At 46.4% G+C, this 24,424-nt stretch overlaps 1 protein-coding gene across 1 annotated transcript in view; it reads left to right on the top strand.

Moving 5' to 3' along the window:
• Positions 1-24,417, top strand: part of USP11 (ubiquitin specific peptidase 11) — a 32,941-nt gene extending 8,524 nt beyond the window's left edge. Inside the window, exons 4-21 of the mRNA XM_081954728.1 lie at positions 257-374; positions 465-610; positions 3,832-3,893; positions 4,133-4,232; positions 5,691-5,864; positions 5,953-6,111; positions 7,580-7,804; positions 8,310-8,393; positions 8,495-8,589; positions 10,669-10,875; positions 16,463-16,605; positions 16,712-17,053; positions 17,893-17,963; positions 18,931-19,043; positions 19,387-19,536; positions 20,457-20,572; positions 21,539-21,627; positions 22,896-24,417. Coding sequence (XP_081810854.1) covers positions 257-374; positions 465-610; positions 3,832-3,893; positions 4,133-4,232; positions 5,691-5,864; positions 5,953-6,111; positions 7,580-7,804; positions 8,310-8,393; positions 8,495-8,589; positions 10,669-10,875; positions 16,463-16,605; positions 16,712-17,053; positions 17,893-17,963; positions 18,931-19,043; positions 19,387-19,536; positions 20,457-20,572; positions 21,539-21,627; positions 22,896-23,069 — 2,568 coding nt within the window. The 3' untranslated portion in view covers positions 23,070-24,417. The remainder of the gene's footprint in view (positions 1-256; positions 375-464; positions 611-3,831; positions 3,894-4,132; positions 4,233-5,690; positions 5,865-5,952; positions 6,112-7,579; positions 7,805-8,309; positions 8,394-8,494; positions 8,590-10,668; positions 10,876-16,462; positions 16,606-16,711; positions 17,054-17,892; positions 17,964-18,930; positions 19,044-19,386; positions 19,537-20,456; positions 20,573-21,538; positions 21,628-22,895) is intronic.
• The last annotated feature ends 7 nt before the right edge of the window (positions 24,418-24,424 follow it).

Genomic DNA, 24,424 nt, shown 5'->3' with positions numbered 1-24,424 from the left:
AATGCTGCTTGTACATCCCATATACTGATGGACATCCTGCTAGGTTCTTGCTAGTGTTACAACTTTTGTTTCTTTTTACATATTTTTCTGAAAGAACTATGTGTTCTACTAATAAATAAGGGCCATTCGGCTTTAAGGATGGGGTTGGCTTTCCCCTTCTGAGTCTATTCAGAGCAATAAGTCTCTACCATTACTGATTCCCCCAATTTCTTTTAATGCTATTCTGTTTAATGATATTTTGATTCTTCCTTCCCAGGTGGTAGATCTTCCTAGCATGCAGAAGGTGGAGGTTTACTTGGTTGAGCTGTACCTCTGTCAGCACAATGATGTAGACAGTCCTGTGATCTCTCAATTTAGCCGGATGGATACCATTGGTAAGGTCTCAGGAATTCTGAATTCAGCCGAGAGGGAAAAACAGTGGGGTTTTGTCCCAAGAAGTCATTTTTTTCTCTTTGTCCTCTTAGATACAGTGCTAAAAGAGGCCCGGAATCAGTTTTCAGTTCCAGCAGAAGATGAATCAAGACTCTGGGTGAAAAATGCTGATGGCTCCTATGAGAGGTTACGAAACTTGCAGATGACTGTGCTGGATGCCTGCCTAAGTTCAGGGCAGGTAACGCTGCTGTCACCAGGTTGAGGCTGGCCTGTTTACAAAATGAGGCAGAATTGGTATTGGGCCAAAATTTGTCTCTGGCATATTTATATGGATTGGTTTTCCACAGCCTGTTGCTCCTCAACTGTGTTTGATTGTTACCATCAGCATTGAGCAGGCTGGCTGAAGGTGGAGCCATCTGGAAGATAGCAGTTTGAACTGGATTTGAGATTATCAGTTCCAAAGACTGGATTTGAGATAATCAGACAGACAGAGTCTGTCTGGAGAGGGGCTACAAGTTTAGACTACAGTGGACTACACTTATCTAACTAGCAAAGCCGATTTAAGATTTAGCAGCAGTTTTTATTGGATAGAAGCCACTCTTTGCATCTCCTACACAACTGGCATACTTGGATCCAGATCCAATAATTACTTTTTGGGGAAAAAACAAGAGAAACCCCCAACACTTGATCAATTTTAGTAAGGAGACCTATTAGTTATATACAATACAATAGTAGAGTTGGAAGGGACCTTGGAGGTTTTCTAGTCCAACCCCCTGCCTAGGCAGGAAACCCTGTACCGTTTCAGACAAATGGCTATCCAACATCTTCTTAAAGACTTCCAGTGTTGGGGCATTCACAACTTCTGGAGGCAAGCTGTTCCACTGATTAATTGTTCTAACTGTCAGGAAGTTTCTCCTCAGTTCTAAGTTGCTTCTCTCCTTGATTAGTTTCCACCCATTGCTTCTTGTACTACCCTCAGGTGCCTTGGAGAATAGTTTGGCTCTCTCTTCTTTGTGGCAACCCCTGAGATATTGGAACACTGCTATCATGTCTCCCCTAGTCCTTCTTTTCATTAAACTAGACATACCTAGTTCCTGCAACCGTTCTTCATATGTTTTAGTTTCCAGTCCCCTAATCATCTTTGTTGCTCTTCTCTGCACTCTTTCTAGAGTCTCCACATCTTTTCTACATCGTGGCGACCAAAACTGAATGCAGTATTCCAAGTGTGGCCTTACCAAGGCATTATAAATTGGTATTAACACTTCACGTGATCTTGATTCTATCCCTCTGTTTATGTAGCCTAGAACTGCGTTGGCTTTTTTGGCAGCTGCTGCACACTGCTGGCTCATATTTAAATGGTTGTCCACTAGGAGTCCAAGATCCCTCTCACAGTTACTACTGTTGAGCAAGGTACCACCTATACTGTACCTGTGCATTTTGTTTTTCTTGCCTAAATGTACAACCTTACTCTTTTCACCATTGAATTTCATTTTATTAGATAGTGCCCAATGTTCAAGTTTGTCAAGATCCTTTTGTATCTTAAGCCTGTCTTCTGGAGTGTTGGCTATTCCTGCCAGCTTGGTGTCACCTGCAAATTTGATGACTTGCCCATTTATTCCCTCATCCAAATCATTGATGAAGATGTTGAAGAGTACTGGGCCCAAAACAGAGCCTTGGGGTACTCCACTGCATACCTCCCTCCATGTAGATGCAGTTCCATTGAGGACTACACGTTGAGTGCGGTTGGTCAGCCAGTTACGAATCCATCTGGTGGTGATGCTGTCTAACCCACATTCTTCTACTTTATCTAGTAGTAGGTTATGGTCTACCTTATCAAATGCCTTACTGAAGTCCAAGTAAACTATATCAATGGCATTCCTCTGGTCCACTAATTTTGTCACATTATCAAAGAATGCAATAAGATTAGTCTGGCATGATCTGTTTTTGACAAACCCATGTTGGCTTTTGGCTATTACTTTGTTTGCTTCTAGGTCTCCTTCCTGAAATCTGTTTTGGAAGGTCTCAAGACATTTGTGCTGAGGGAGGATATTGGAAGACATGCAGAATGCTTTTCCCCCTTAGGAATCTTTTATGGCCTCTCCGACACCCATCTTAACAAGGGAAAGAACCTCTGGGCAGCTAGTTTGATTTTAAGCCTTCTGTATTTCTTGACATCACACATTCAAACATCCTCCAACGCCTTTTCTATCTCAGATCTCCTGCTTTTAACATTGAAGAAAATGTATGATCACAATCATATTTGGAAATTGTGTGTGTGGTGGGGGGAAGCTCTTTGGCCACAATTAGGTGTTAATGAATGTTCCAGTACCATAAGAGAGTGTGTGCACTCTTAGAGGCTATGATAAAATGCTGCTTTTGTTGGAAACAGCTGTGCCTCGCATTATAATTTCTCTAGGGAAACTATTCACCAATGGCTTCAAAATGTTCCATTTCCATGGAAGTCATCAAGTCAAAATTAAAAATAGATAAGATAAAACAAAATGAAAAAAAATAGATGGAATGAATTGTGTGCATGCGTGTATCTAGGTTCACCTAACAGGCATTTCCCTGGTTGCTTAATGGTCATTTTGGGGGAGTTCACATAACATATTAAGCAATAAATGAATTACTATATAAGTAGGTTGGGTTCCCACAAAATGCCAAACAAAAACAGCAACCCAAAATTAACCCACTTAGCATTTGTGGCATTCACCGGCGAAATGTTTAGCTGATCTTGTTAAACCTTAGGGGAGTTGCCTTGCAGTAGGAGAGAAAATGAAGGATAAGTTTGCATTTTTGACAAACCATAGGAGTGCCTGTGCTGCCCTTGAGCCATTCACTACTTTGATATGCAAGCAATGGTTTGAAAGTTATGTTGCTTTGACCCTTGCAATAACAAGGGATAGACGATAAGAGCAAGGAGATAGATGCTGTAAAAGCAATGAAAATGGAAAGAAAGATGAAATTGCTTTCAGCTAGATTTGTACTATAGCATGTCTGCTTTCTGTGGGTTTTAAAAATGTGCTTGGGTAGCTTGAGCAACTCCAGAATAATATAGATGCTATGGCAGGGGTGTCCAAACTTGGCAACTTTAAGACTTGTGGACTTCAACTTCTAGAATTCCCCAGCCAGCAGAGCTGGCTGGGGAATTCTGGGAGTTGAAGTCCACAAGTCTTAAAGTTGCCAAGTTTGGACACCCCTGTGCTATGGGATCCTTGGTGCTCTCTGAGCTTGGTTGTTTTCTTGCAGTCATTTCATTACCAAACTAGGTCACATCCTCAATGCTGATAATGCTAACTAGTTTGGTAACAAAACAACCCAACTCAGAGAGGCCCAAGGACTCTACAGGCCATGGACAGTTGCCCAGCCATATACTAGTCAATGTGGCCCAGGTTTGGTTTTTTTAAACTTTAATTGTGCCTCTATTGACCTTTTGCTACTTGTACCTCTTCCCTGCAGATTGTGATAATGGAGACCAGGAGTAAAGACGGTACTTGGCCCAGTTCCAGACCACATATCATGTGAGTATCTAACGCATTACAATTTCCACACTTTTGAGGTGTACCTGCGTCCCCTTTCTAGGGGATGGATGCCTAGGGTGGGATTGTACTGTCCAAATTGGGCAGCATTCCCGGTCCCGGCTTGCCTGAGCTTTGGGAGGTCTGGCTGTCTTCTGATCTCGTCCTGCTCCAACAGGAACCAAGCAGGCTGTGGGTTTCGCCTCTTCTTTTTCACACTCACTTCCCTTGCATCTTTTCAGGAAGAATTCCATTGACGAGGAAGAGCGGTACCGGGGCCAGCCAGGGATTTGTGGCCTTACCAACCTGGGGAACACGTGCTTCATGAACTCCGCTTTGCAAGTAAGAAATATGAGTGATCTTTTGGTGCCAAACTTTGGGTACTGTGATGACCTGCCACCAAGCAGAACAAAAACTTTGCTCACATTTTGCTAGTATATTGGGTGCATTGCCAGGGTTGTTACATGTCTGCCCACATGTAACATGCACTAACGGGTTATGCATTTTGGAACTGTCTGCCTGAATGCCTGTTTAGAGTAGCTGTTACATTGTAAGGGAATTAACCCATCTTGGCTGATTGTTTCTTAACACTCACCAATCCCTGAATGCTTCCAAAAGGGATAAAAAAGGGCCACCCTTTTTCTGAGAAGGGCACTTGTGTACTTATCTGTGTGATCTATTACGATAAATGTCAATTTTGTAAAAAGTATAATATTGACAATAGCTTTTGCTTGACCTGCAAACCATAAAATGGAGAATTCAATCATCTGGAAAGCTATGATATCACCAGCCACCTCTTAGTGATAAGCCTCTGGTTGCATTTGATTGTCCGGTATCCTAATCAAAACAAAACAGATCTCTCTTACAGTATGATAATGTACGATAATTCAATAAAGTCTGCTTGTATCAGTCTCTCTACAGTCCTAACCTAATATCAACTCTAATAACACCACCTCTTTGTTTATATTTACTTTCCACTCCCAAGTACCCCCCGTAACCAATTCTCATTTCTGCCCCATACATGCCAGTGAGGCATGATGTCTTTCCCATCCTTTACAGCAAGGAAGCTATAGGTTTTTCCTGCCCACTGCAGCATTTGATCAACAGAACCAACTGTCTCAGCAAAGATGGCTAGAAATTCCTGCTTCTCTCCCACACATGGATTTGGATGAGGGAGTTGCAACCCACCCAGGGTCCTTTTGTACCATCTTACCATCTGTGGAAGAATAATGGATTTCCTAGTTCAAGGAATTTTGATTACACCATCTTTATCATGACTTGGAAGGATTGATAAATTAAAGATTGCTCTTTTCTGTTTTTTTTTTTTAAATTCCCTTGTAAATAATTCCCTTCTTTTCCTCTTCCTTAACTTTAAATTGGAGAAAGTACAACAACATAGATTGTAATAATGCAGCCAAATATTTCTTTTACCCAATGGGAAGAGGAACGGAAAGGACTCTTCTGACCTTTCGCTATGGGAAACTAGTAAAAAGCTAAATTGCATCTACCCATTCCTTACTAATGAGAGTTTGTGTACCCATTATAAAAATAATGGCTGTATAAATGCCAGAGCTAGGCACGTCTTTTGTGCACATTATTTTTGTTTATGTGAAAAAATGGCTACTGGAAAAGTTCTCCACTTCTGGGTCAATATCAGTTTGCTTAACCTTCCTTTTAATTTCATTTCACAAAGGAAAATATTCTCTTTGCGGCAAAGGTGTTTCTTCCCCCCGAGCTTCATTCTGAAAAACGAACTACCACTCAACACTACATTTGGCACCTTTTCATTCTTTCTTCCAGTGTCTCAGCAATGTGCCCCCTCTGACAGAATACTTCCTCAATAATAATTACCTGGATGAGTTAAACTTCAGCAACCCTCTTGGCATGAAAGGTGAAATTGCTGAAGCCTATGCGGATCTCATTAAACAGAAGTGGTCTGGCCACCACCGCTCCATCGTGCCCCGAATGTTCAAGGTTAGTTGCATTCTTGCCTTGGCTGCTTTTTTACTGCTCTACCTTAGCGCGTTGCTGATCTCAGAGGCCGTTTTTGCATTCCCTTCAGACCAAAGTGGGCCATTTTGCCTCTCAGTTCCTTGGCTATCAGCAGCACGACTCCCAGGAGCTTCTCTCCTTCCTGCTTGATGGTCTGCATGAGGATCTCAACCGCGTGAAGAAGAAAGAGTACATTGAATTAAAGGATGCAGCAGGGAGACCCGATGAGGTGAGCATGGACTGTATGGGAAATGTCAGAGGGTCCAATTCTAGCCAGTGTCTTTGCAGAAGGAATAATGTATCATCAAACTTGGAAGCTTCTAACTGGAGATCTTGTCTGTTGAATTTCCATTGTGATCTTTACATGCGTTCTTCTGGTCCATTTCAATTTTTATACCACGGTATGGAAAAACGGAACTTGAAGGAAGACCTTTGCCCAGTCACACCTGCCTGCCAGGTCTAGCTGGGAAGGGTGTGTTGTGGGTTCATGAAGGAATATCATCTGATGGGATCCAAGAGGAAAGCCTTTTCCGCATGGTTCCTGCCCTTTGGAACATCATCAGACTGGCCCTGACCTTGTTGGAATTCGGGAAGGGCCTGAAGACATGGCTTTGTCATCTGGCCCGGGTATCTGGTAGTGCTGCTAGAAAAACGGTGCTTTCCCACAGATTATGGGCTTTTGGCTATTTTTTTTACTGTTTCTAATGACTCTTGTTACAGTATGGGTTTATTTTTTCTATGGGGTGGTTAACTTGGTAATCTGCCCAGAGTCACAGAAATGAGGTACTAGAGACTAAGCAAATTCAATCAATCAATCCTTTACTCCCAGTGCAGTCCCATGAAGAATTCATATTGATTCCTCAACTCCAAAGTTCAGTGAACTCTAAATGTTATTGCTTTCGTCTAAATTTCACGAGAGGGAGGTTTTTCTTGAAACCTTAGCATGTAGATAGAAATAAAAACCAAACTTTTGTTCTCCCTGAGCAAGAACAGGGCAATGCAGTGATAAAAGGGTGGGGGTGGGGGGTGAAGCTTCCAAAGGCTTTATAGTAATCAGATAGAGATTTGGCAGTAAAAAAATAAAGGAAGCTGGATGTAATTTGATGAGGCTTGGAATCTGCTGAAATGAGGCAATGGACCATAAGAACTACTCCATTACTGCAGTGAACTGGGGATGTCTTTTCACTAGGGACTGAGTGCTATTCCTTTCTATAGGATCCTTGCTTCAGACTCCTGTGCTCAGTTTACAATGCTTATAAATTCTCTTGAGGTTTTCCATCACATATGCTATGCATTAATTGGTGGTGATATAATAGACCTCCTCTTTCTCTCCCCCTATATCCCCTTGCAGTTTTTTTTCCCAACAGCAGATGAAACTAGCATGAATAATTGGTTTCACTTTAAAAAGAAGGGTAGCAGGGGAAAAGTCCTTTGGGGGCGGTTGGGATTTGTTTATTAATTGTGAGGTATTTGTTGCCAAACTCCATGGTAAAATTCTGAAATAAACTTTTCTGCTTGTAAGCATCTAGGAAGAGATAGGGAACTTCCCTTTGACCTCAAGTTGTGGTGAACATTGCTTCAGCTGATGTATTTAGTAAAGTGAAATGCTGAGAATTGTAATTCAGAAAAAATGGGTGAGCGTGGGAAGAGAGAGGCTGTAGCTTTTCAGACTATTCATTCTACCTCTTTCTGTTCAGGAAGTAGCAGAAGAAGCGTGGCGCAATCACAAACGTCGCAACAATTCCATCATTGTTGATATCTTCCATGGACTCTTCAAATCAACATTGGTTTGCCCTGAATGTAACAAAGTTTCGGTGACCTTTGACCCCTTCTGCTACCTCAGTGCCCCTCTGCCAATCAGCAAAGACCGAGTGCTGGAGGTTTTCTTTGTATCCATGGATCCCTGTAAGAAACCTGAACAGGTACCAACGAGCTGCCTAGAAGGCACTTTACTGTGGCAAGAAAGTTGTGGCACATCTTTATTTGAATTATTTGATTGATTGATTGATTATAATTTATTTGAGGGTTCCGGAGTTGGCGGGGAAACGGCCCTAGAGCCTTTGTATATATGTAGACATTTTCACGCTTGATACTAGGGGTGGGGAAAAAGGTTCCCATCTGAAACCCAGGAAAGAGGTTTCCAGTTATTTGGACAACGGTGACCAAACGGAACCCAAATTTGACTGGCGTTGATATAGCTTCAATTTATTTTTAGGATTTATGCTGAAAGATAGAGAATGCAAATAGTTTAGATCCGACTATGGACTTTGCACTTAATTGAGACCTATAGGTCTATCCCCAGATCAGTTTCTGTCCTGGAGATGGATTCAGCCTAGTGAGGAATTTGACTTGGGTTTGAGGTTTGATTTTCAATTGACCTTCTTACTAGTTTGGACCTGGCCTCTGTTGTTGTTGTTGTTCTTACAGCATAGGCTGATCGTCCCGAAAGCTGGGAAAATGCTAGATCTCTGTCATGCTTTATCAGAGCACACAGATGTGCCTGCTGAGCGGGTAAGTTTGCCAGGAGGGTGAAGGAGAGATGCCTCAATTGACTGTAGGAGCCTGTTCTGTGCCTTCCCTTTCTCATGACTGTGTCTTCGCCTCCTCTCCAGATGATGGTGGCCGATGTGTTCAGTCACCGCTTCTACAAGATCTATCAGAGGGAAGAATCTCTCAGCTGTATCCAGGAACGGGATGACATCTTCATGTGAGTTTGGGGATGGGATAATAATATAAGGCAGAGCAGTTGTTACCCTGATGCCCTTCCAGTGCAATAGACTATAACTTTCATTACTCAGCACAGTTGACTTACCTAAAAAGCCCAGATTGGAAAAGCCCGAAATAAAATAGCAATAGCACTTAGACTTATATACCGCTTCACAGTGCTTTCCAGCCCTCTCTAAGCGGTTGACAGAGTCAGCCTGTTGCCCCCAACAATCTGGGTCCTCATTTTACCCACCTCGGAAGGATGGAAGGCTGAGTCAACCTTGAGCCTGGTGAGATCTGAACTGCCAAACTGCTGGCAGCCGGTGATCAGCAGAAGTAGCCTGCAGCGCTGCAATCTAACCACTGCACTACCACGGCTCTTAAGATGCTCTTACTTTAAATAAGGCCAAGGAGTGAGAGCTAGTAAAACGTAGAATTACAGAATTGGAAGGGATCTTGGGGAGGTCAGGTAGTCAATCCCCTCCTCACTATAAAACGCACTGGAGCATTTTCCATTACAATGAGTCCGAATAATAAGATGGACCTGTAATTTAGACTACCGTTTTACTATAGTGAGTAGGTTCACAGCAAAAAGAGGTAGGTCAGTTGTGATAGCAGAAGCAACAATGAGCACAAGAGATAAGTATGTCATAGCTCAGTGGGTTGGCATGGTCCGAGCATGACATGCACCGAGTCCTGTTACTTTATCCCAGCAGATAAAGGCAGAGAAGGAAGATCTTGGGATGGCACTCAAGATGGACACTCTTAGAGTTTAGGGCACATTTCCTTCAGTGTCAGAAGCAAGTTGATGTCAGTGTACTTGGAAAATTGAAGCTGCCCACCTAAGGGTCTATCTGCTGCTTTTGAACTTCTTCCTTTCCTTAAGGAAATTTGGTTGGGCCCACCGTTATAGTCTTACAGGTAGTCCTTGACTTAACAGCCGCCATTGAGTCCAGAATTTATGTTGCTAAACGAGAAATTTGCGAAGGGAGTTTTGCCCCATTTTACAACTTTTCTTGCCACATTTGTTAAGTGAATCACTGCAGTTGTTGAGTGAATCTGGCTTCCCCGTTGACTTTGCTTGTCGGAAGGCCTCAAACGATGATCACATCACCTCTGGGACACGGCAATCGTCATAAATGGGAGCCAGTTGTCAGCATCCGGACGTAACTCCCCGTGACCGTGAAGAGGCTGCAGTGGTCATACATGTGAGACATGGTGATCAGTAACTTTTTTCAGGGCCATTGTAACTTTGAATGGAACTAAATGAACGGTCGTAAGTGGAGGGCTACCCGTATAGCCATCAAGTTTGTATTTGTCTTCCAATTGTAATTGTAATTGACGCTGTTTCCCTTGTACTGTTTAGTGGCTCATTGCCTCTCAGTTTGTGATCTATAAAGTCTTTGTTTCTACTGTGTTTATAGAATTTTATGTGTATTGTGCACTTCTGGTTCTGCTTATTACCTTGGAATGGCGTTTACCGTATTTTTCGGAGTATAAAACGCACCAAGGTTTTGAAGAGGTAATTTTTTAAAAAAAGTTTTTGCACTCTGCAAGCCTTCCCAAAACGGCATGCTTCCCCTCCCCAAAAGGGCATGAATAGCCTTTAGAAGGCTTGTAGAGTGTTCCTGGGGGTGAGCCCCCCCCCCCAAATGACCAAAAAATTGCCCTTTTTTTGTGAAAACGGGCCCATTTTTTTGTGAAAACGGGCCCATTTTTTTGTCAAAAAAGGGCATTAGGAAGTTTATAGAGAACTCCTGGGGGCTGGTAAGGCAAAATTGCCCTCCGCAGCCCCCAGGAGCTCTCTGAAAGCCTCCATAAGGGTATGCATGGCCAGTTGGTGAAGGGGTGGGACTTTGGGAGGCAAAACATGCTGTATTCAGTGTATAAGACGCACCCAGATTTTCAGCCTCTTTTTTGAAGGAAAAAGGTCTGTCTTATACTCCAAAAAATACGGTAAATAGAGGTTAGGTGAGAAATGAAACACTATAAATAAGCAAGTAGTCTCCTTCTCCTCCTCCTCCTCCTCCTCCTCCTCCTCCTCCTCCTCCTCATTGCATGTCTCTCCATCTTCCTCCAGATACGAGGTTTCTGTGTCCTGTCTGGAAGACCCAGCCTCAGCAGACGCAGTGGTACTGCCAATCTACCTTCGGGAGCGTACCCAGGGCCGGGACTACAGCAACAGCTACTATGGGGTGGTGCTTTTTGGTCACCCCCTTCTGGTATCTGTGCCCCGGGATCAGCTCTCCTCAGATGCCTTGTACCAGCTCCTGCTGCATCGGCTCTCGTGAGTGATTTCAATCTGTGAGCTAGCCTAGCATAGCTCCTTCACAGCTGGAATATGAAGGGAGAGATGTACGAGAATACTCCCCCGAAACGGCTTTCTCCAATTTGGATCCTTCCCCCACCCCCCCTTACTAAGAGTCTTCAATTCCCAGTGTTTCCCCAACCAATAGGGTCATTCCTGAGCATTCTGGGAATTGAAGTCCACATAGCAATAGCACTTATCTACCGCTTTACAGTGCTTTGCAGCCCTCTCTAAGCGGTTTACAGAATCAGCCTCTTGCCCCCAACAATCTGGGTCCTCGTTTTACCCACCTCAGAAGGATAGGAGGCGGAGTCAACCTGGAGCCTGGTGAGATTTGAACTGCCAAATTGCAGGCAGCCCAGAAGTCAGCAGAAATAAGCTGCAGTACTGCACTCTAACCACTGAACCACTGTGGCTCTTGGTGGGATGGCTAAATTGGGAAAAAGATGTCTCATGGAAGTCTCAACTCAGTGCTATTCCAGTAATTCGGAGTGAATCCACTTCTATTTTATACCATTACAACTGATGTACTGATTTTGTTTGAAGGATCCAAGCTCTGATTTTGCCCCAAAAGTATTTGTCTCAGAAGCGGGGCATAGGAGGAGTCACATGTGGGTATTATCACGGCCCATTTGCCCGGAGACTGAGGTAATTTTGAGGCCACTCCCTCTACTCGTGACTCCCTAGATTAACCTCAGTCTTCGGCCTAGAAGGAGTACTTTTTCTGACTCTCCATTGGTTTCGAGGTGCTTTTGGTTACTTTAATTTTGTCCTTAGTCTTTTTCCCACTTGTGATTCCTTCCACCTCTCTTCCTTGCGTCTCTGTGTTGTTTAAACCTTTTTCTCTGCACAAGCCGGGCTTGCTGCGTTACTGGGGAGCCCCCAAGCCGCTGGTCTGTTAAAGAGGAGGCTCCAGGCCGCGCACCAGAGGGTGCTGTCCGCACAGCCCCTGGTTCCATTGGAGGGTGGTGCGGAGCACTCAGGAGGCTTCTGAGGGAGCGGCTCGGTCGGAGCCAGCTTGCAATCGGACCGTGTGGTCAGCAGTTGCCATCTTGGATGGCGCCATCTTGGGACGCACGTGGTGGGGTGCGGAGATCGTCGCGATTGTCTGCAGCCACCGCAAGCGCCCAGGAACACCAGTGGGGAGGGTCCTTCGGGCCTGTGCTCCGCTGGTAGTCCGGGGAGGGCCCCTTTGTTTCGGTGGTGGGCCGGCCTCTTCAAGCCGCGGATCAGTGGCGTGGTTGTGGGGGGCGCCGGTCTGAAGGAGCTCCGGACCGCCCACAGAAGCCCAGGCCGGTTGGCAGCATGAGAGGAGGTGGGAAGGCAACAACTGAGTAAAGCAATGGCGGATGCCACGAGGAGCGGGGTGGTGGTGGCTGCCCCTAGATCACCAGGAGATTCAGATCCGGACGAGGGGACCTCCCGAGGAACTACCCCTGTAACGAGGGGGAGGTCTACCTCAAAGAAGGCCATCTCCAAATCGGCTAGGAGGAGAGAGCCTAGCAAGGAGCCCCGCATCACCAGGACGGCTGGTAGAAGGATAAGGGAGGAAATCAGCCCTTCCCCATCCAGGTCACACTCTCCCCTTTGGCCTTTACCCTTGCCAGAGGTCCAACTGGGTTCTCCTGGTTCCCCACGTGGCTCTGCGAGGGGGGCTAGCCCCCTGTCTCCCCCTCTGTCTCCTGCCTAGTCTTCAGGACGCCGGGGAGGTCCTCCTATTGGTCCCACTGAGCAGGACTTCCAACAGCCGAGGTATTCTGCTCCCAGATACCCCAGACAGGGGGATAGGAATTTCTCTAGGGACAGGGACAGGTACCAACAGCCCAGTAAGCGTCCCTTTTGAGGGTGGTGGTGGTGGTGGCTGTCCCTACCGCAGGAACAAGTGATTTGGGATCGGATCACCCGATCGGCGGTCGCCTTACCTTGTTTGCGGATCGCTGGAATCGCATCACTACTGATGCATGGGTTCTTCAGTTGGTTGAGTTTGGTTTGCAGTCCCCCGACTAGGTTCCGTCTTTTCCCTTCCTCCAAGGATCTGGCTAAGCGTTTCGTTATGCACATGGCATTTGCTAGACATCAGGGCAGTGGAGTTGGTCCCGGAAGAAGAGAGGGTTTTAGGGTTTTATTCCAATCTGTTCATAGTTCCTAAAAGTTCAGAGGGTTGGAGGGCAATCTTAGACCTCAAATTGTTCAACTCCAGACTGGTCTACCGGAAATTTAAGTTGGCTTCCCTCAAGTCCATCTTAGAAGGTATCAGAGAAGGTGACTTCTTAGCATCCATTGATCTCACAGAAGCGTACCTCCACATCATGATTGCACCGGACCACCGTAAATTCCTTAGGTTGCATATGGGGGGGGGGTGCATTACCAATACAGGGCCTAGATCACCTTCCCTTCAAGGAGGCGGTGGCCGGTCAACATCTTCTGGTCCTGACGGACAACGTGGCAGCCAAAGCTCATGTGAACAAGCAAGGGGGCACGCACTCCTTGGCACTTCACGACGAGGCAGTTCGACTGGGCAACTGGGCAGAGAGGAATCTCCTGTTGATTTGGCGGAACACATCTCCGGGGTGGACAACCGACAGGCAGAATGGCTCAGCAGGGAGACGATGGACCACGGGGAGTGGCAGTTGCATCCCAGCAACTTCGAATGGATTTGCCAGAGATTTGGTCGGCCGACAGTGGATCTCTTCGCCACCCTATTGACTGCCCAGGTTCCAAGGTTCATCTCACGGTTCTCGGCCCGAGGAGTGGTGGACGGCGACGCCCTTCGCTGCAGATGGCCATCAGGCCTCCTTTATGCCTTCTCTCCCCTTCGTCTCCTTCCCGGGGTTCTGAGGAAGCTAGTGCTAGAGAGGGCAGAAGTGATCCTGATAGCGCCCCATTGGCCCTGGCGTCCCTGGGTTGTGGACCTAGTGGGTAGGTCGGTTCTGCCTCATTGGAGGATTCCCGGGGAGGAGGTAGCTCTGCGCCAGGGGAGTCTGGATCATCCAGATCCAGAGTGGCTCCAATTAACCGCTTGGCCCTTGAGCGGGAACAGCTGAGGGAGGCACAGTTCTCAGCCAGGGTGATCAGGAACATTGAGGCTTCCAGAAGGAAGTTCGCCATATGCATTTACGATGCGACCCGGAGTTCCTTTGTAACATGGTGCAGGTCGGCCCAGGTAGATCCGATCCCGGCATCAGCATCACAGGTACTGGAGTTTCTCCAGGATGAGTTAGAAAAAGGTCTGGCCCCCAGTACCCTCAGAAGGTAGGGCTCAGCCTTGGCCACGATCATTGGGGAGGTGGGCTTTAGGACCTTATCTAAGCACCCAGTCATAAAGAGGTTCCTCAGAGGGGCGGCTAAACTTCGGCCCCCGGTGATCCTTCGGTTTCCCACTTGTGACCTTCCCACAGTGCTCCAGGCGCTTACGGAGGCGCCCTTCGAGCCTCTGAGGGAGGTATCCTTCCAGCTCCTTATGCTTAAGGTGGTGTTCCTGGTAGCTATCACCTCAGCTAGGCGGGTATCTGAGATCAATGCCTTATCTGCCAGGGCAGATTTGTGCACCTTCCACAACAACAGGGTGGTTCTCAGACTCGACCCTGCTTTCCTTCCCAAGGTCAACACCCCCTTCCATAGGGCTCAGGAGGTGGTGCTCTCGGACTTCTGTCCGGCACCTTCCAGAGAGAGAGAAAGGTCCTGGCACCTCCTGGACGTGCGTAGGGCATAGCGTATATACCTCAAACGCTGCCTTCAGGAGGTTGGAGGCGCTTTTCATCTCCTTCCAGGCTTCTACCGGGGGGGCAAAGATATCACCTGCCACCATCAGCAGGTGGATTAGGCTAGCCATCACTAAGGCCTATGAGGCACGGGGGATCCTGGTTTCAGAGGGCATCACTGCACACTCCACCAGGAGTGCGGCAACCTCTGCGGCCTGGGCTACCCAGGCGCCCATTGAGGACATTTGCAGGGCGGCTGCTTGGGCCTCGCCCTCTCCCTTCATTAGGCATTACCGGCTGGATGCCTCTGCCTCTGCGGAGGCATCATTTGGTAGGAGGGTTCTTCAGAGAGTGCTGGACACTCGGGGGGATTCAGGCCCAATATTTCCCTCCCATGGACATCCAGCTTTGGTATGTCCCACATGTGACTCCTCCCACACCCCGCTTCCGAGACTGTCAATTGATCTTACCTGAACTGCATGTCTAGAAGCTGGCATGGGAGCAGTCACTACCCGCCTGTTCCGTGCGCGCCTGCGCATGGGGGCCTGAGGGAGATTAGATGTTGGTCAATCTGGCCTAGGGGAGGGAGTTGTTGTTTAGTGTTTTCTTGTTCCCTTCCTTCCCAGGCTCTTCTTGGACTGTACCGTTGGTTAATCTAGGGAGTCACGAGGAGGAGTAGAGGGAGTGGTCTCAAAATTACCTCAGTCTCCGGACAAATGGGCCGTGATAATACCCACGTGACTCCTCCCACGCCAGCTTCTAGACATGCAGTTCAGGTGAGACCACCTGACATTCTGGCCCTAGATTGGAGCTAACCTCCTGGTTTTAGTCATGGCAAAAAACAGGGAGGTGAAGCAGGCTGTCTGGCAACGTGGTCGGGATGATAGATTTTCTTCGCTAGCTACTGGGACCTCCTGAAAGGAGAATTGGACTTTGTAGCTGTGACAAGTGCAAGAACTGCTACAGGACTGGAGGGGGCCCATATGGGTGTGTTGTGTGGCTTTTTTGCATAGTCCCATCCTGGCGCTTCCTTTGCATAACCAAATGATGGCCTGCCATTTAGTCTCAGTCAAATACACCGTTCAGGATAGCAAAGTTGTACTCAAGCCAATTATGCCGAGAGGGTAGTGTTTTGCTTCCCAGGGATTGTGGCTCTGACATATTTGGATGGGGGTAGCATTTCCCCATTTCAAGAAGGCTGTGCAATCTGAGAGTCTTTCTGGACTCAGCTGCTTCTCGATCAGGTGGCAGCTGCGACCAGGAAGGCCCTTGCACAGGTTCATTTGATGCACCAGTTGTGCCCCTTCCTAGATTGGGAGGCCCTTCAGACAGTCACTTGAACCCTGGTGCCTCATGGCTTGACTACTGAAACTCACACTTCATGGGCTGAAGACCACCTGGAAACTTCAACGGGACTGGATTGCGGCAGGATAGGCAGTGATGGGCATGCCTTGGTATGCCGGGCTGATTCAATCCAGCAAGGTGGTATATTGTGGGTTTACTTAAACGTTGCCGCCTGTCAGGAACCCATAAATCTGCCTTCTCGGTCACAATGCCTGCCCTCTGAAATGAGGTTTTCCTGTCATTCAGATGCCCCCCCCCCCCCCCCCCCCCTATTGGTGTTTTAAGGCCTTAAGAGCAAGCTGATCCTATATCAGAAGTCTGACTAAATTGTAAGGTTGGTTTTTTTTTTTAAATGAATGTTGACAGACATCTGACCACATAATATCTCCCCCTACCTCCCGGAACCTGTCCATCCCTGATCCTACAACTGTTCCTTTCATTGGATCACAGTCACAGGGGCAGGTGAAAGCTTCTTCTCCCTGTGTCAGGCAGAGGATGTGATCTGCTTCTCCCTTTGACAGCCGCTATGTGACATGGCCAGACTCTGAGGAAGAACAGAGTGAGGAGGAGGAAGAGGAGGAGGAGGAAGAAGAGGAGGAGGAGGAAGAAGAAGAGGAGGAAGAAGAGGATCTCTACAATAAGAGATCCAATGGGCTGAGTGAAGGTGAGGAAGGCTGGTGAGATAACAAGAGTGTTTTGAATAGGAAGGGAGGAAAAAATGAGACCTTCATGCTAATTCACACCTGCCTGTCTTTGCCTGTAATTTGCAGGGGAGGATGAGGAGGAAGATGAGGAAACAACAGCGGAAGGCTTTGCCAATCAGGACCCTAGCTCAGGGACAGAGGAAACCCCTTCGGACACATCGGTGGGGGAAGAAGGGGCTAGTGTGGAGGAGAGGCGGAGCCCCAACACGTCTCCCCCACAGCTTCCCCAGTCTCCCCGTGTGCCGCCTTTTAGTCCCAGTCCTCCTACAGCCAACCAGGCGAAGCGCAAATGCTGTCTGCCCCAGAAGCGGCCAAAATTGCTTTTTACAGTCCAACCCGTCAGTTCTAATGGCACCAGTGACTGGCTGGCCGGCCAAGAGGAGAGCAATCCTCTGAGAACAATCAACTGTAAGTCCCTCCGGTAGAATAACTTCAAGTTCGTGGTAACAAAGCTTTCCGCTAAGAAAATGTTTGGTGGTGGTGGTGGTGCTGGGGAATTTTACGACCTGTGGACTTCAACTCCCAGAATTCTTGAGCCAGCAGGGCTCAGGAATTCTGGGAGTTGAAGTCCACAAGTTCCCCACTTCTGCTCTAAAGGGACATAATAAGTGTAATAGGAAGGGAAGCTATTAGAGACAGGGAAAGCTGAGCATGGAGAGAAACTGCAATAACAGAAATAGGTCTGCCTTATATAGCATCAATGAAGCCCTCAGCTGCAAAGGAGTCAGTATTTGGGGTTTCTGTCCTGACTTCTATCATGTATTGAGACTCACAAGGATAAGACTCTTTTAGCCTTTCCATCACAGCCACCATTGCAGGCTTCCCTCAGCAGCCCTTTTGTGACCGTGCCAATGATGTTTCCCCATCATTCCCAATCTGGCCACCAACCCTCAGACTGACCATAGTTCCCCACCCATGCTTTACATCTTCTCACTTGTTCCCATTACATCAGATCATTCAAATCCCTCCATTAATCTCAGCGGTCTTTTCCTGGGATGAGCTAACGTCTCAGCCCTTTGGTCCTGGGATTTTATAGGTGAGCCCAAAACGTCCACAGAAACAGCTACTGTATGATGCTTTAAGGACTGGAAAGGTGAGTGCTGCCTTGACTGCTCGCAGTATGTGTGCTGGAGGGAAAGCCAAGGCAACAGAGCACTCATGCCTGGGCCCAGTCTGCTTGCTGAACCTATGCAGTTAACATGCAACATTCCTGGATTTCTGACTCAATTTCTCATCCTTTGCTTCAGCCCTACCATATGTTGCTCTGGACTGGGATTCTGAAATGAAGAAGCGCTACTACAATGACATCGAGGCCGAAGTGAGTGTGTAACTTTCTAAGTAGGGAACCCTCTCTTTCCTGTTTTTCCTGTAGTATTGTGCTCGAGTTCTGCAACCTGGACTACTGTGGCGAAGTCTCAAGTGTAGACTCAGCTACAAATCTCACCAGGAGATCTTAGGCTAGACACTCTTTATCAGTCTTGCAGAGTTGTGCGGATAATAAAGTAACGCCTAACGTACGGTGGCTCAGGGGCTAAGATGCTGAGCTTGTCGATCAGAAAGGTCGGCAGTTCGGCGGTTCGAATCCCTAGCGCCGTGTAATGGAGTGAGCTCCCCTTACTTGTCCCAACCTAGCAGTTCGAAAGCATGTAAAAATGCAAGTAGAAAAAATAGGGACCACTTTGGTGGGACAGCGTTCTGTGAGCCTTCGGCATTTAGTCATGCCGGCAACATGACCAATGAGACGTCCTCGGACAGCGCTGGCTCTTCGGCTTTTAAATGGAGATGAGCACCTCCCCCTAGAGGCAGGAATGACTAGCACCTATGTGTGAGGGGAACCTTTACCTTTAACGTATGACATCTTGGGCTCTCAAAACTTTTTCTCAGATATAAATGTGAAAACGACCTTGCTCTTTAATACAATACAATAGTAGAGTTGGAAGGGACCTTGGAGGTCTTCTAGTCCAACCCCCCTGCCTAGGCAGGAAACCCTATACCGTTTCAGACAAATGGCTATCCAACATCTTCTTAAAGACTTCCAGTGTTGGGGCATTCACAACTTCTGGAGGCAACTTCTGTTCCACTGATTAATTGTTCTAACTGTCAGGAAATTTCTCCTCAGTTCTAAGTTGCTTCTCTCCTTGATTAGTTTCCACCCATTGCTTCTTGTTCTACCCTCAGGTGCCTTGGAGAACAAGAAGCTTTCTTTCTTTCTTTCTTTCTCTCTTGGGGGGAGAAGTTAGCCTCTGATCACTTTATCCATCATGTACGGCTGTTCTTCCCTTTAGGGCTATGACAAACATGACTGTATGGACTACACGCTGAAGAAGGATCCCATTAAGCTGCAGGAGTGCATTGAATTGTTCACTACCATGGAAACACTGGAGGAGGAAAATCCCTGGTGAGAATTGAAAAACCTGTCTATGATAGAGGCTCTTTCATTAAGGTAGCAGGGAAGGGTGTGAGGTGATTGGATGCTGACTTAGTGCTGGTCAACACTTCAAAATTCAGTAGATAAAGATAACAAAACAAGAATGCTACATGAGCCAAAGAAATCCATGTGGGTCTTATTTCATAATAATCCAAATCAAATAGAAGATCCAACAGATTTTGGAATATATGATAAGCTCTCATTGGATCATTCCATGCTAAAACCTCTCTCTCAAGATTGGGGAGAGGGAAAGGAGGCAATTTGTGGAATGCTTAAGGAAAAGGTGTCAGGCTTATGGACTTGTTTGTTTCAGGTATTGTCCCACCTGCAAAAAACACCAACTTGCCACCAAGAAGCTGGATTTATGGTCACTACCGGAGATTCTGATTATTCACCTCAAGCGTTTCTCTTATACCAAATTATCCCGGGAGAAACTTGATACCCTCGTGGAATTCCCTATCCAGTAAGCCAGGGGATCTAGTCATTATTTTTTGCTACCAGGAGTGAAATGGGTGGGTGCTGTATGTATGTGGCTTACCTTTGGATAGCATAGATCATGGAAAATGCAACCGAGGAACGCTCATCCTTTCGTCTGAGGAAACAGATGAGTGATCATTTATGGCCTCTGAAATTGTGAAAGATGATTGAAAGCCTTCATCGTCTACTTTGGAGGCCATCAAAAACTCAGCCTGAATCGACTGTGTGAATGGTGTTGGTGAAACTAGATTTATCTATATTCTCCTTTCTATTATCTACCTTTTGTTGTTGTTGTTGCTTACTACTTACTTCTTTTCTGCACTCTGTTACACTGCTACACCATAAAGGGAATAATAGCATGATGGGTATGTACTGTATGTATGTTACATCAATAAGAAGAAATCTCAGTAATCGTCTAAGCTCCCATCACCATGATACCCTGTCATAGTTGATTTTGCTGCTAAAGGATTTTCAAAGGTAGCTCTCCAGTGCTGTTGAGGATTTAGAAACGGGGCATGCTGGCCTCCCGCAAATGTGGGGAGATTCTCTGTCCCTGTTTTAAGGCTCTCTGCAGAAAATACTTGCTTTGTGTAATACCAGTTAATTGAAAGAACAGGGGGAAATGCAGCACCGCTTTCCTTCTGCTGAAGCCTTCAGCTCTCTTGGGTTACATTTGATAAAGACTGTGAGGCAATTTGGAAATTTGTTGTCAGACGCATCTCGGGCTCAAGGTGTGGAAGACTGCCGTAGTGTAAAGTTATGGTGGCAGCTGGGAGCCCACATTGAGATAGTAGCAATTCCTTTGTGCACATAGTATATGACGTTTCTCCAGAGGGGTTGCTGTCGGGGTATCCTTACGCAACTGTTGAAAAAAAACAAAGTGGCTTTGTAATTTCTCTCTTACAGGGGCCTGGATTTTTCAGATTTCATCATCAAACCCCAGAAAGAAACTGATGCTTCTCTGTACAAATATGACCTCATTGCTGTGTCCAATCACTATGGTGGCCTCCGGGATGGGCATTGTATGTATCCTGGCCCTAGAGGAAGTAGATTTTTTTTAGGAGGCGGGGAGAAATTAGGGGCTTCAACGAAGAATAATTGAAGCATAATCCAATGAAAATATACTGCTCTTAGTAAGGGATATGTGCAAAAATATTTGAAGGATAGTTATATATGGAAGTGTAAGCCACCCAGAGTCGCTTTATCAGTGTGATGGGCAGGATATAAATGTAATAAACAAGCAAACAAGATTTCCCCAGCCTCTCTGTTTCAGAACCTACTTTGCCTTTAGTTATAACTTTCAGGTCCATGAACCCATCTGCTATGTTTTTTTTGTTTTTATTTTGTTGCACTCCTCCTCCTCTCCATCTGGAGGTCACAAGCTGCCTGCCACTCATCTGATGGATGAGGACGCTTTGTCCTTAAAGTAGTTGCAAAGTAGTAGCTGAAAACTTGCTCCAATTTTTTGCTGGCAAACGGTACCAATACTTAACTAACTGTAAGGAAAGAATCTTGTTTTCTCTTCCTCTGTTAGGAAGGAGACTTAAGATCACTCTTTTTTTTAGTTCCTTTGAACTAGTCTTCATTCCTGATGACTCACTGGACTAGTCCCTGCAGTATTTTGTGTCAAATTTTTTAGAAGTGCTGTGCCATTGCCTGGTTCCTAGAGCTAAGAGAGAATGACTGGCCCAAAGGTCACCCTGCTGGCTTTGTGCTTGAAGCAGGACTAGACACTGTTTCTAGTCTGGTGCCTCAACCACTGGCCCGAATTGGCTGTCATTCTCTCTCAGCCCAACATGATTAGAAGGCAAAAACAATGAGAAAAAAAAAGAGAAGAGCTTAGCTCAGGGGATATATTCACTGGAACTGTAAAGAAACAGACATGAAACACAACTCTGCTGAATTCCTTTGTGATAAGACCGCGTTTGTTTTCTGGGTGGATAACAAAAGAATACGGCATGATCTGACTCAACTCTTGTACTCTCTAGACACCACTTTTGCCCGGAACAAGGACACTGGGGTGTGGTTTTATTTTGATGATAGCAACGTGTCTGCGGTTTCAAACAACCAGATTGAGGTAAGGCATTTCATCTTGGGATGGGGCTCATTTCAGTACTTTGCCAGCGAACGTCTTGCTGCATAATCAAAGCGCTGTTCTCCTTCATCGTTTTTTGCTGCACGGATTGTCGGATCTTGCAACACAATATATTCTTTGACTTGCATTTGTTTTAGGGGTAAATTTTGAGCGGAACCTTGGAAACCATGTGTTTCCAAGCGGACTGGGCTTCTTAGTGGGAGCAAATGGAAATAAACTGCCTATATATTCTTACTTGTTAAGAAATGAGACACATTCCGATGTCTCTAAAGAGTCATTTCCAACAACTGTAGGGGAGAAAGGAGGCTTATTTGCCTTGGATTGCGTCCTTAGACTTGCCATCGACTCAGGGCATTGTACGATGGAGGATTGCTATGTAAGATGTGTGCTGCACCTGCAGTGGGAGTAAAAGTGCAGAATGTGACTAATGTCCTGTATTAAAGTGAATTATTTAAACCCAGCTTTTTGATACCTGGGTATTTTTTAAGATACTATCATCCCTGGTTTTTCCAGCTAGTATGGTGATTCTTTTTTGGGCTGCACATTCTGGAGGGGTCAGTTTCAGTACTTCCTAGTACAGTGAAGGTTAACCTTTTCTGCACCGAGTGCCGAAACTGGAGTGCATGCGCGTGCCAGAGCACCAGAACCTGGAAGAGAGCAGCTGGCTGGTGTGCATCCGCAGGATGGCCAGATCCACTTCTGGGTTCCGGCACATGCATGCTGAGAGCAGTTGACTACCGCGTGCATGCGTGCCGGATCAGCTGGCCACAATGCATGCCCGCAACAGAACCCAGAAGAGCATCTGGCAATGGCGCACATGCCCAGAGAGGGCTCTGCATGCCCCCCCCCCCCTGTCATGCGTGCCATAGGTTCACCATCACGGTCCTAGTAAAGAGCCATGGATTAAATTTAAAAGACTGAAGAAACCTGCTCTGAGGACATGCTTCAGAATCTTCATTCTTTCCATAGTGGCCGAGCTGGAATAAACAATGACAATGCAAAGCTTTATCTCCTATGATGCCTCTTATATTAAAGCAATGCAAAATTTTGTATAAAGTTTTTTGTGACCTGTCTAGTCTTTCCTTGGCCAGTTTGATAGTCCATCAAGTTTGGGGGATTTAGGCAGATGGGAAACCATTGTCAATTCAATTGTTCCCTTCTTTTTGACCCGGAAGCTGCTTTCCCAAGTGTATCTTCCAGGCTGTGTTGTTCTTTGTCATTCATTAACTTTCCCCCATTCTTCTCGCCAGTCCAAAGCTGCCTATGTCCTCTTCTATCAACGCCAGGACAAAATCCGCCACCCAACTCCCCTTGCTGCATCCACGACGAGTACATCTGCTTGCGGGAATGAGGAGGACTATGCTGCCTGCTGCGATTCTCACGCTCAAGAGCTAGCAAACCGGGACTTCATGGATGTGGACTGACCTTCACCTCGCTTCCCTTCTCCATTTGCAACAGGAGGAGAGCCATATACGTTCCCTTCCTTGAACTGAAGGGGGCAGCTGGATTTCAGGCCTTGGAATAAGGGCAGGGCAGGGATGTAGGAGACGAGATAGAGCCCCTTACCAGCACAAGCAGACCTGCCATCGCCCTGTGTCCCAAAGTGCAAGGCTCTTTGCCTAGCACATGGTTCCCCACTGTGGGGGGGAAGATTGACTACCCTTTAAAAGGCTTGTGCCTTACATCAACATAATAAGATGGCTGGGGGGGGGGGGAGAACAGAGGCTGCTTGGATTGTCTCCTCCATTCCCTTTTTTTTACATCTCAAAATTGAGATGCTTTTATTAGCGCTAGGTTTCCTACGTGGAAGGAAACTTAAATGCATCATTTTTATGTTGGCTGTGCACTCCGCACCCCACCCCCAATCTCCCGCAGTATTAGGCCACTCTCTAATCAGGGTATCTGTCCTTGTTTTGCTGCTCGGGACTTCATTGTCTTCGCCTGCGGTTCTCCATTGCTGGTTCCTGTGCTTTGGGAGGAGTTTGCAGAGATACTAACTCCTGTGTAGTCTTTGGCCAATTAGGACACTTCCCTGCTATTGCCCTACGTCTGACATTGGATAGGTCTGGATATATGTACCCCACCCCCTCCATATTCTTTCCTGTCATTTACCTTCCAAGTGCCTCCTTTTAGCTTCCCAATTAAGCAATAATTCCAATATTGTCCTGCCTATCTTCCAGCATCTGGTAGAAATCTGCAACTCGTATGCATGTTTCTGAATTTGTAATTTTCCTCATTTCTGAAGCTTCTCTCCAGTTATTAAGGTGACTGAGAGCCGCTGAGCCCTAAAACCCTACTTTTTACTCTTGCATCCAAACCTGTTTGGGAAGACAGCCATTTTCAGTCTGTACTGTGTTACAGTTCCCTTAAGCCTAAGGACTGTAGGAGAAACTTAACTACCAGCTCTTGAAGTTTCTTCTCAGTTGTCCTGATACCTACCAGGTGTATCCCCGTTGGAGCAAAGCTTTGGACTTCTTTCCTTTACCGAGTCTCTGCTGCCACTGCTGTTGCTACTTCTAGGCTCAGGGATTGCACTAGTTTGTAAATAGGTTTGTGTGCGCAATGCAGTGGATGGAATACAGCAGGAAGCAGTGTTGATCAAGCACTGGACACTCACTGTTGGCAGGAGCACATAGTGCATTTAATTACTTAAAGAGTTTGGAAGATTATTCCTTCACTTAACTCTTTGAGCTTTTATTTCTCTTGAAGTTATCTTGCAGAAGAAAATATTTTTTTGGCATGTGTACATAAAGTAACTTCTTTTAAAAGGCATATGGAC

Source organism: Natrix helvetica, assembly GCF_964273705.1.
Source record: "Natrix helvetica genome assembly, chromosome: 1".
In the NCBI taxonomy this organism is placed as follows: domain Eukaryota; kingdom Metazoa; phylum Chordata; class Lepidosauria; order Squamata; family Natricidae; genus Natrix; species Natrix helvetica.
Note: the sequence above shows the minus strand (reverse complement) of the source record. Positions and strands in the feature narration are given on the sequence as shown.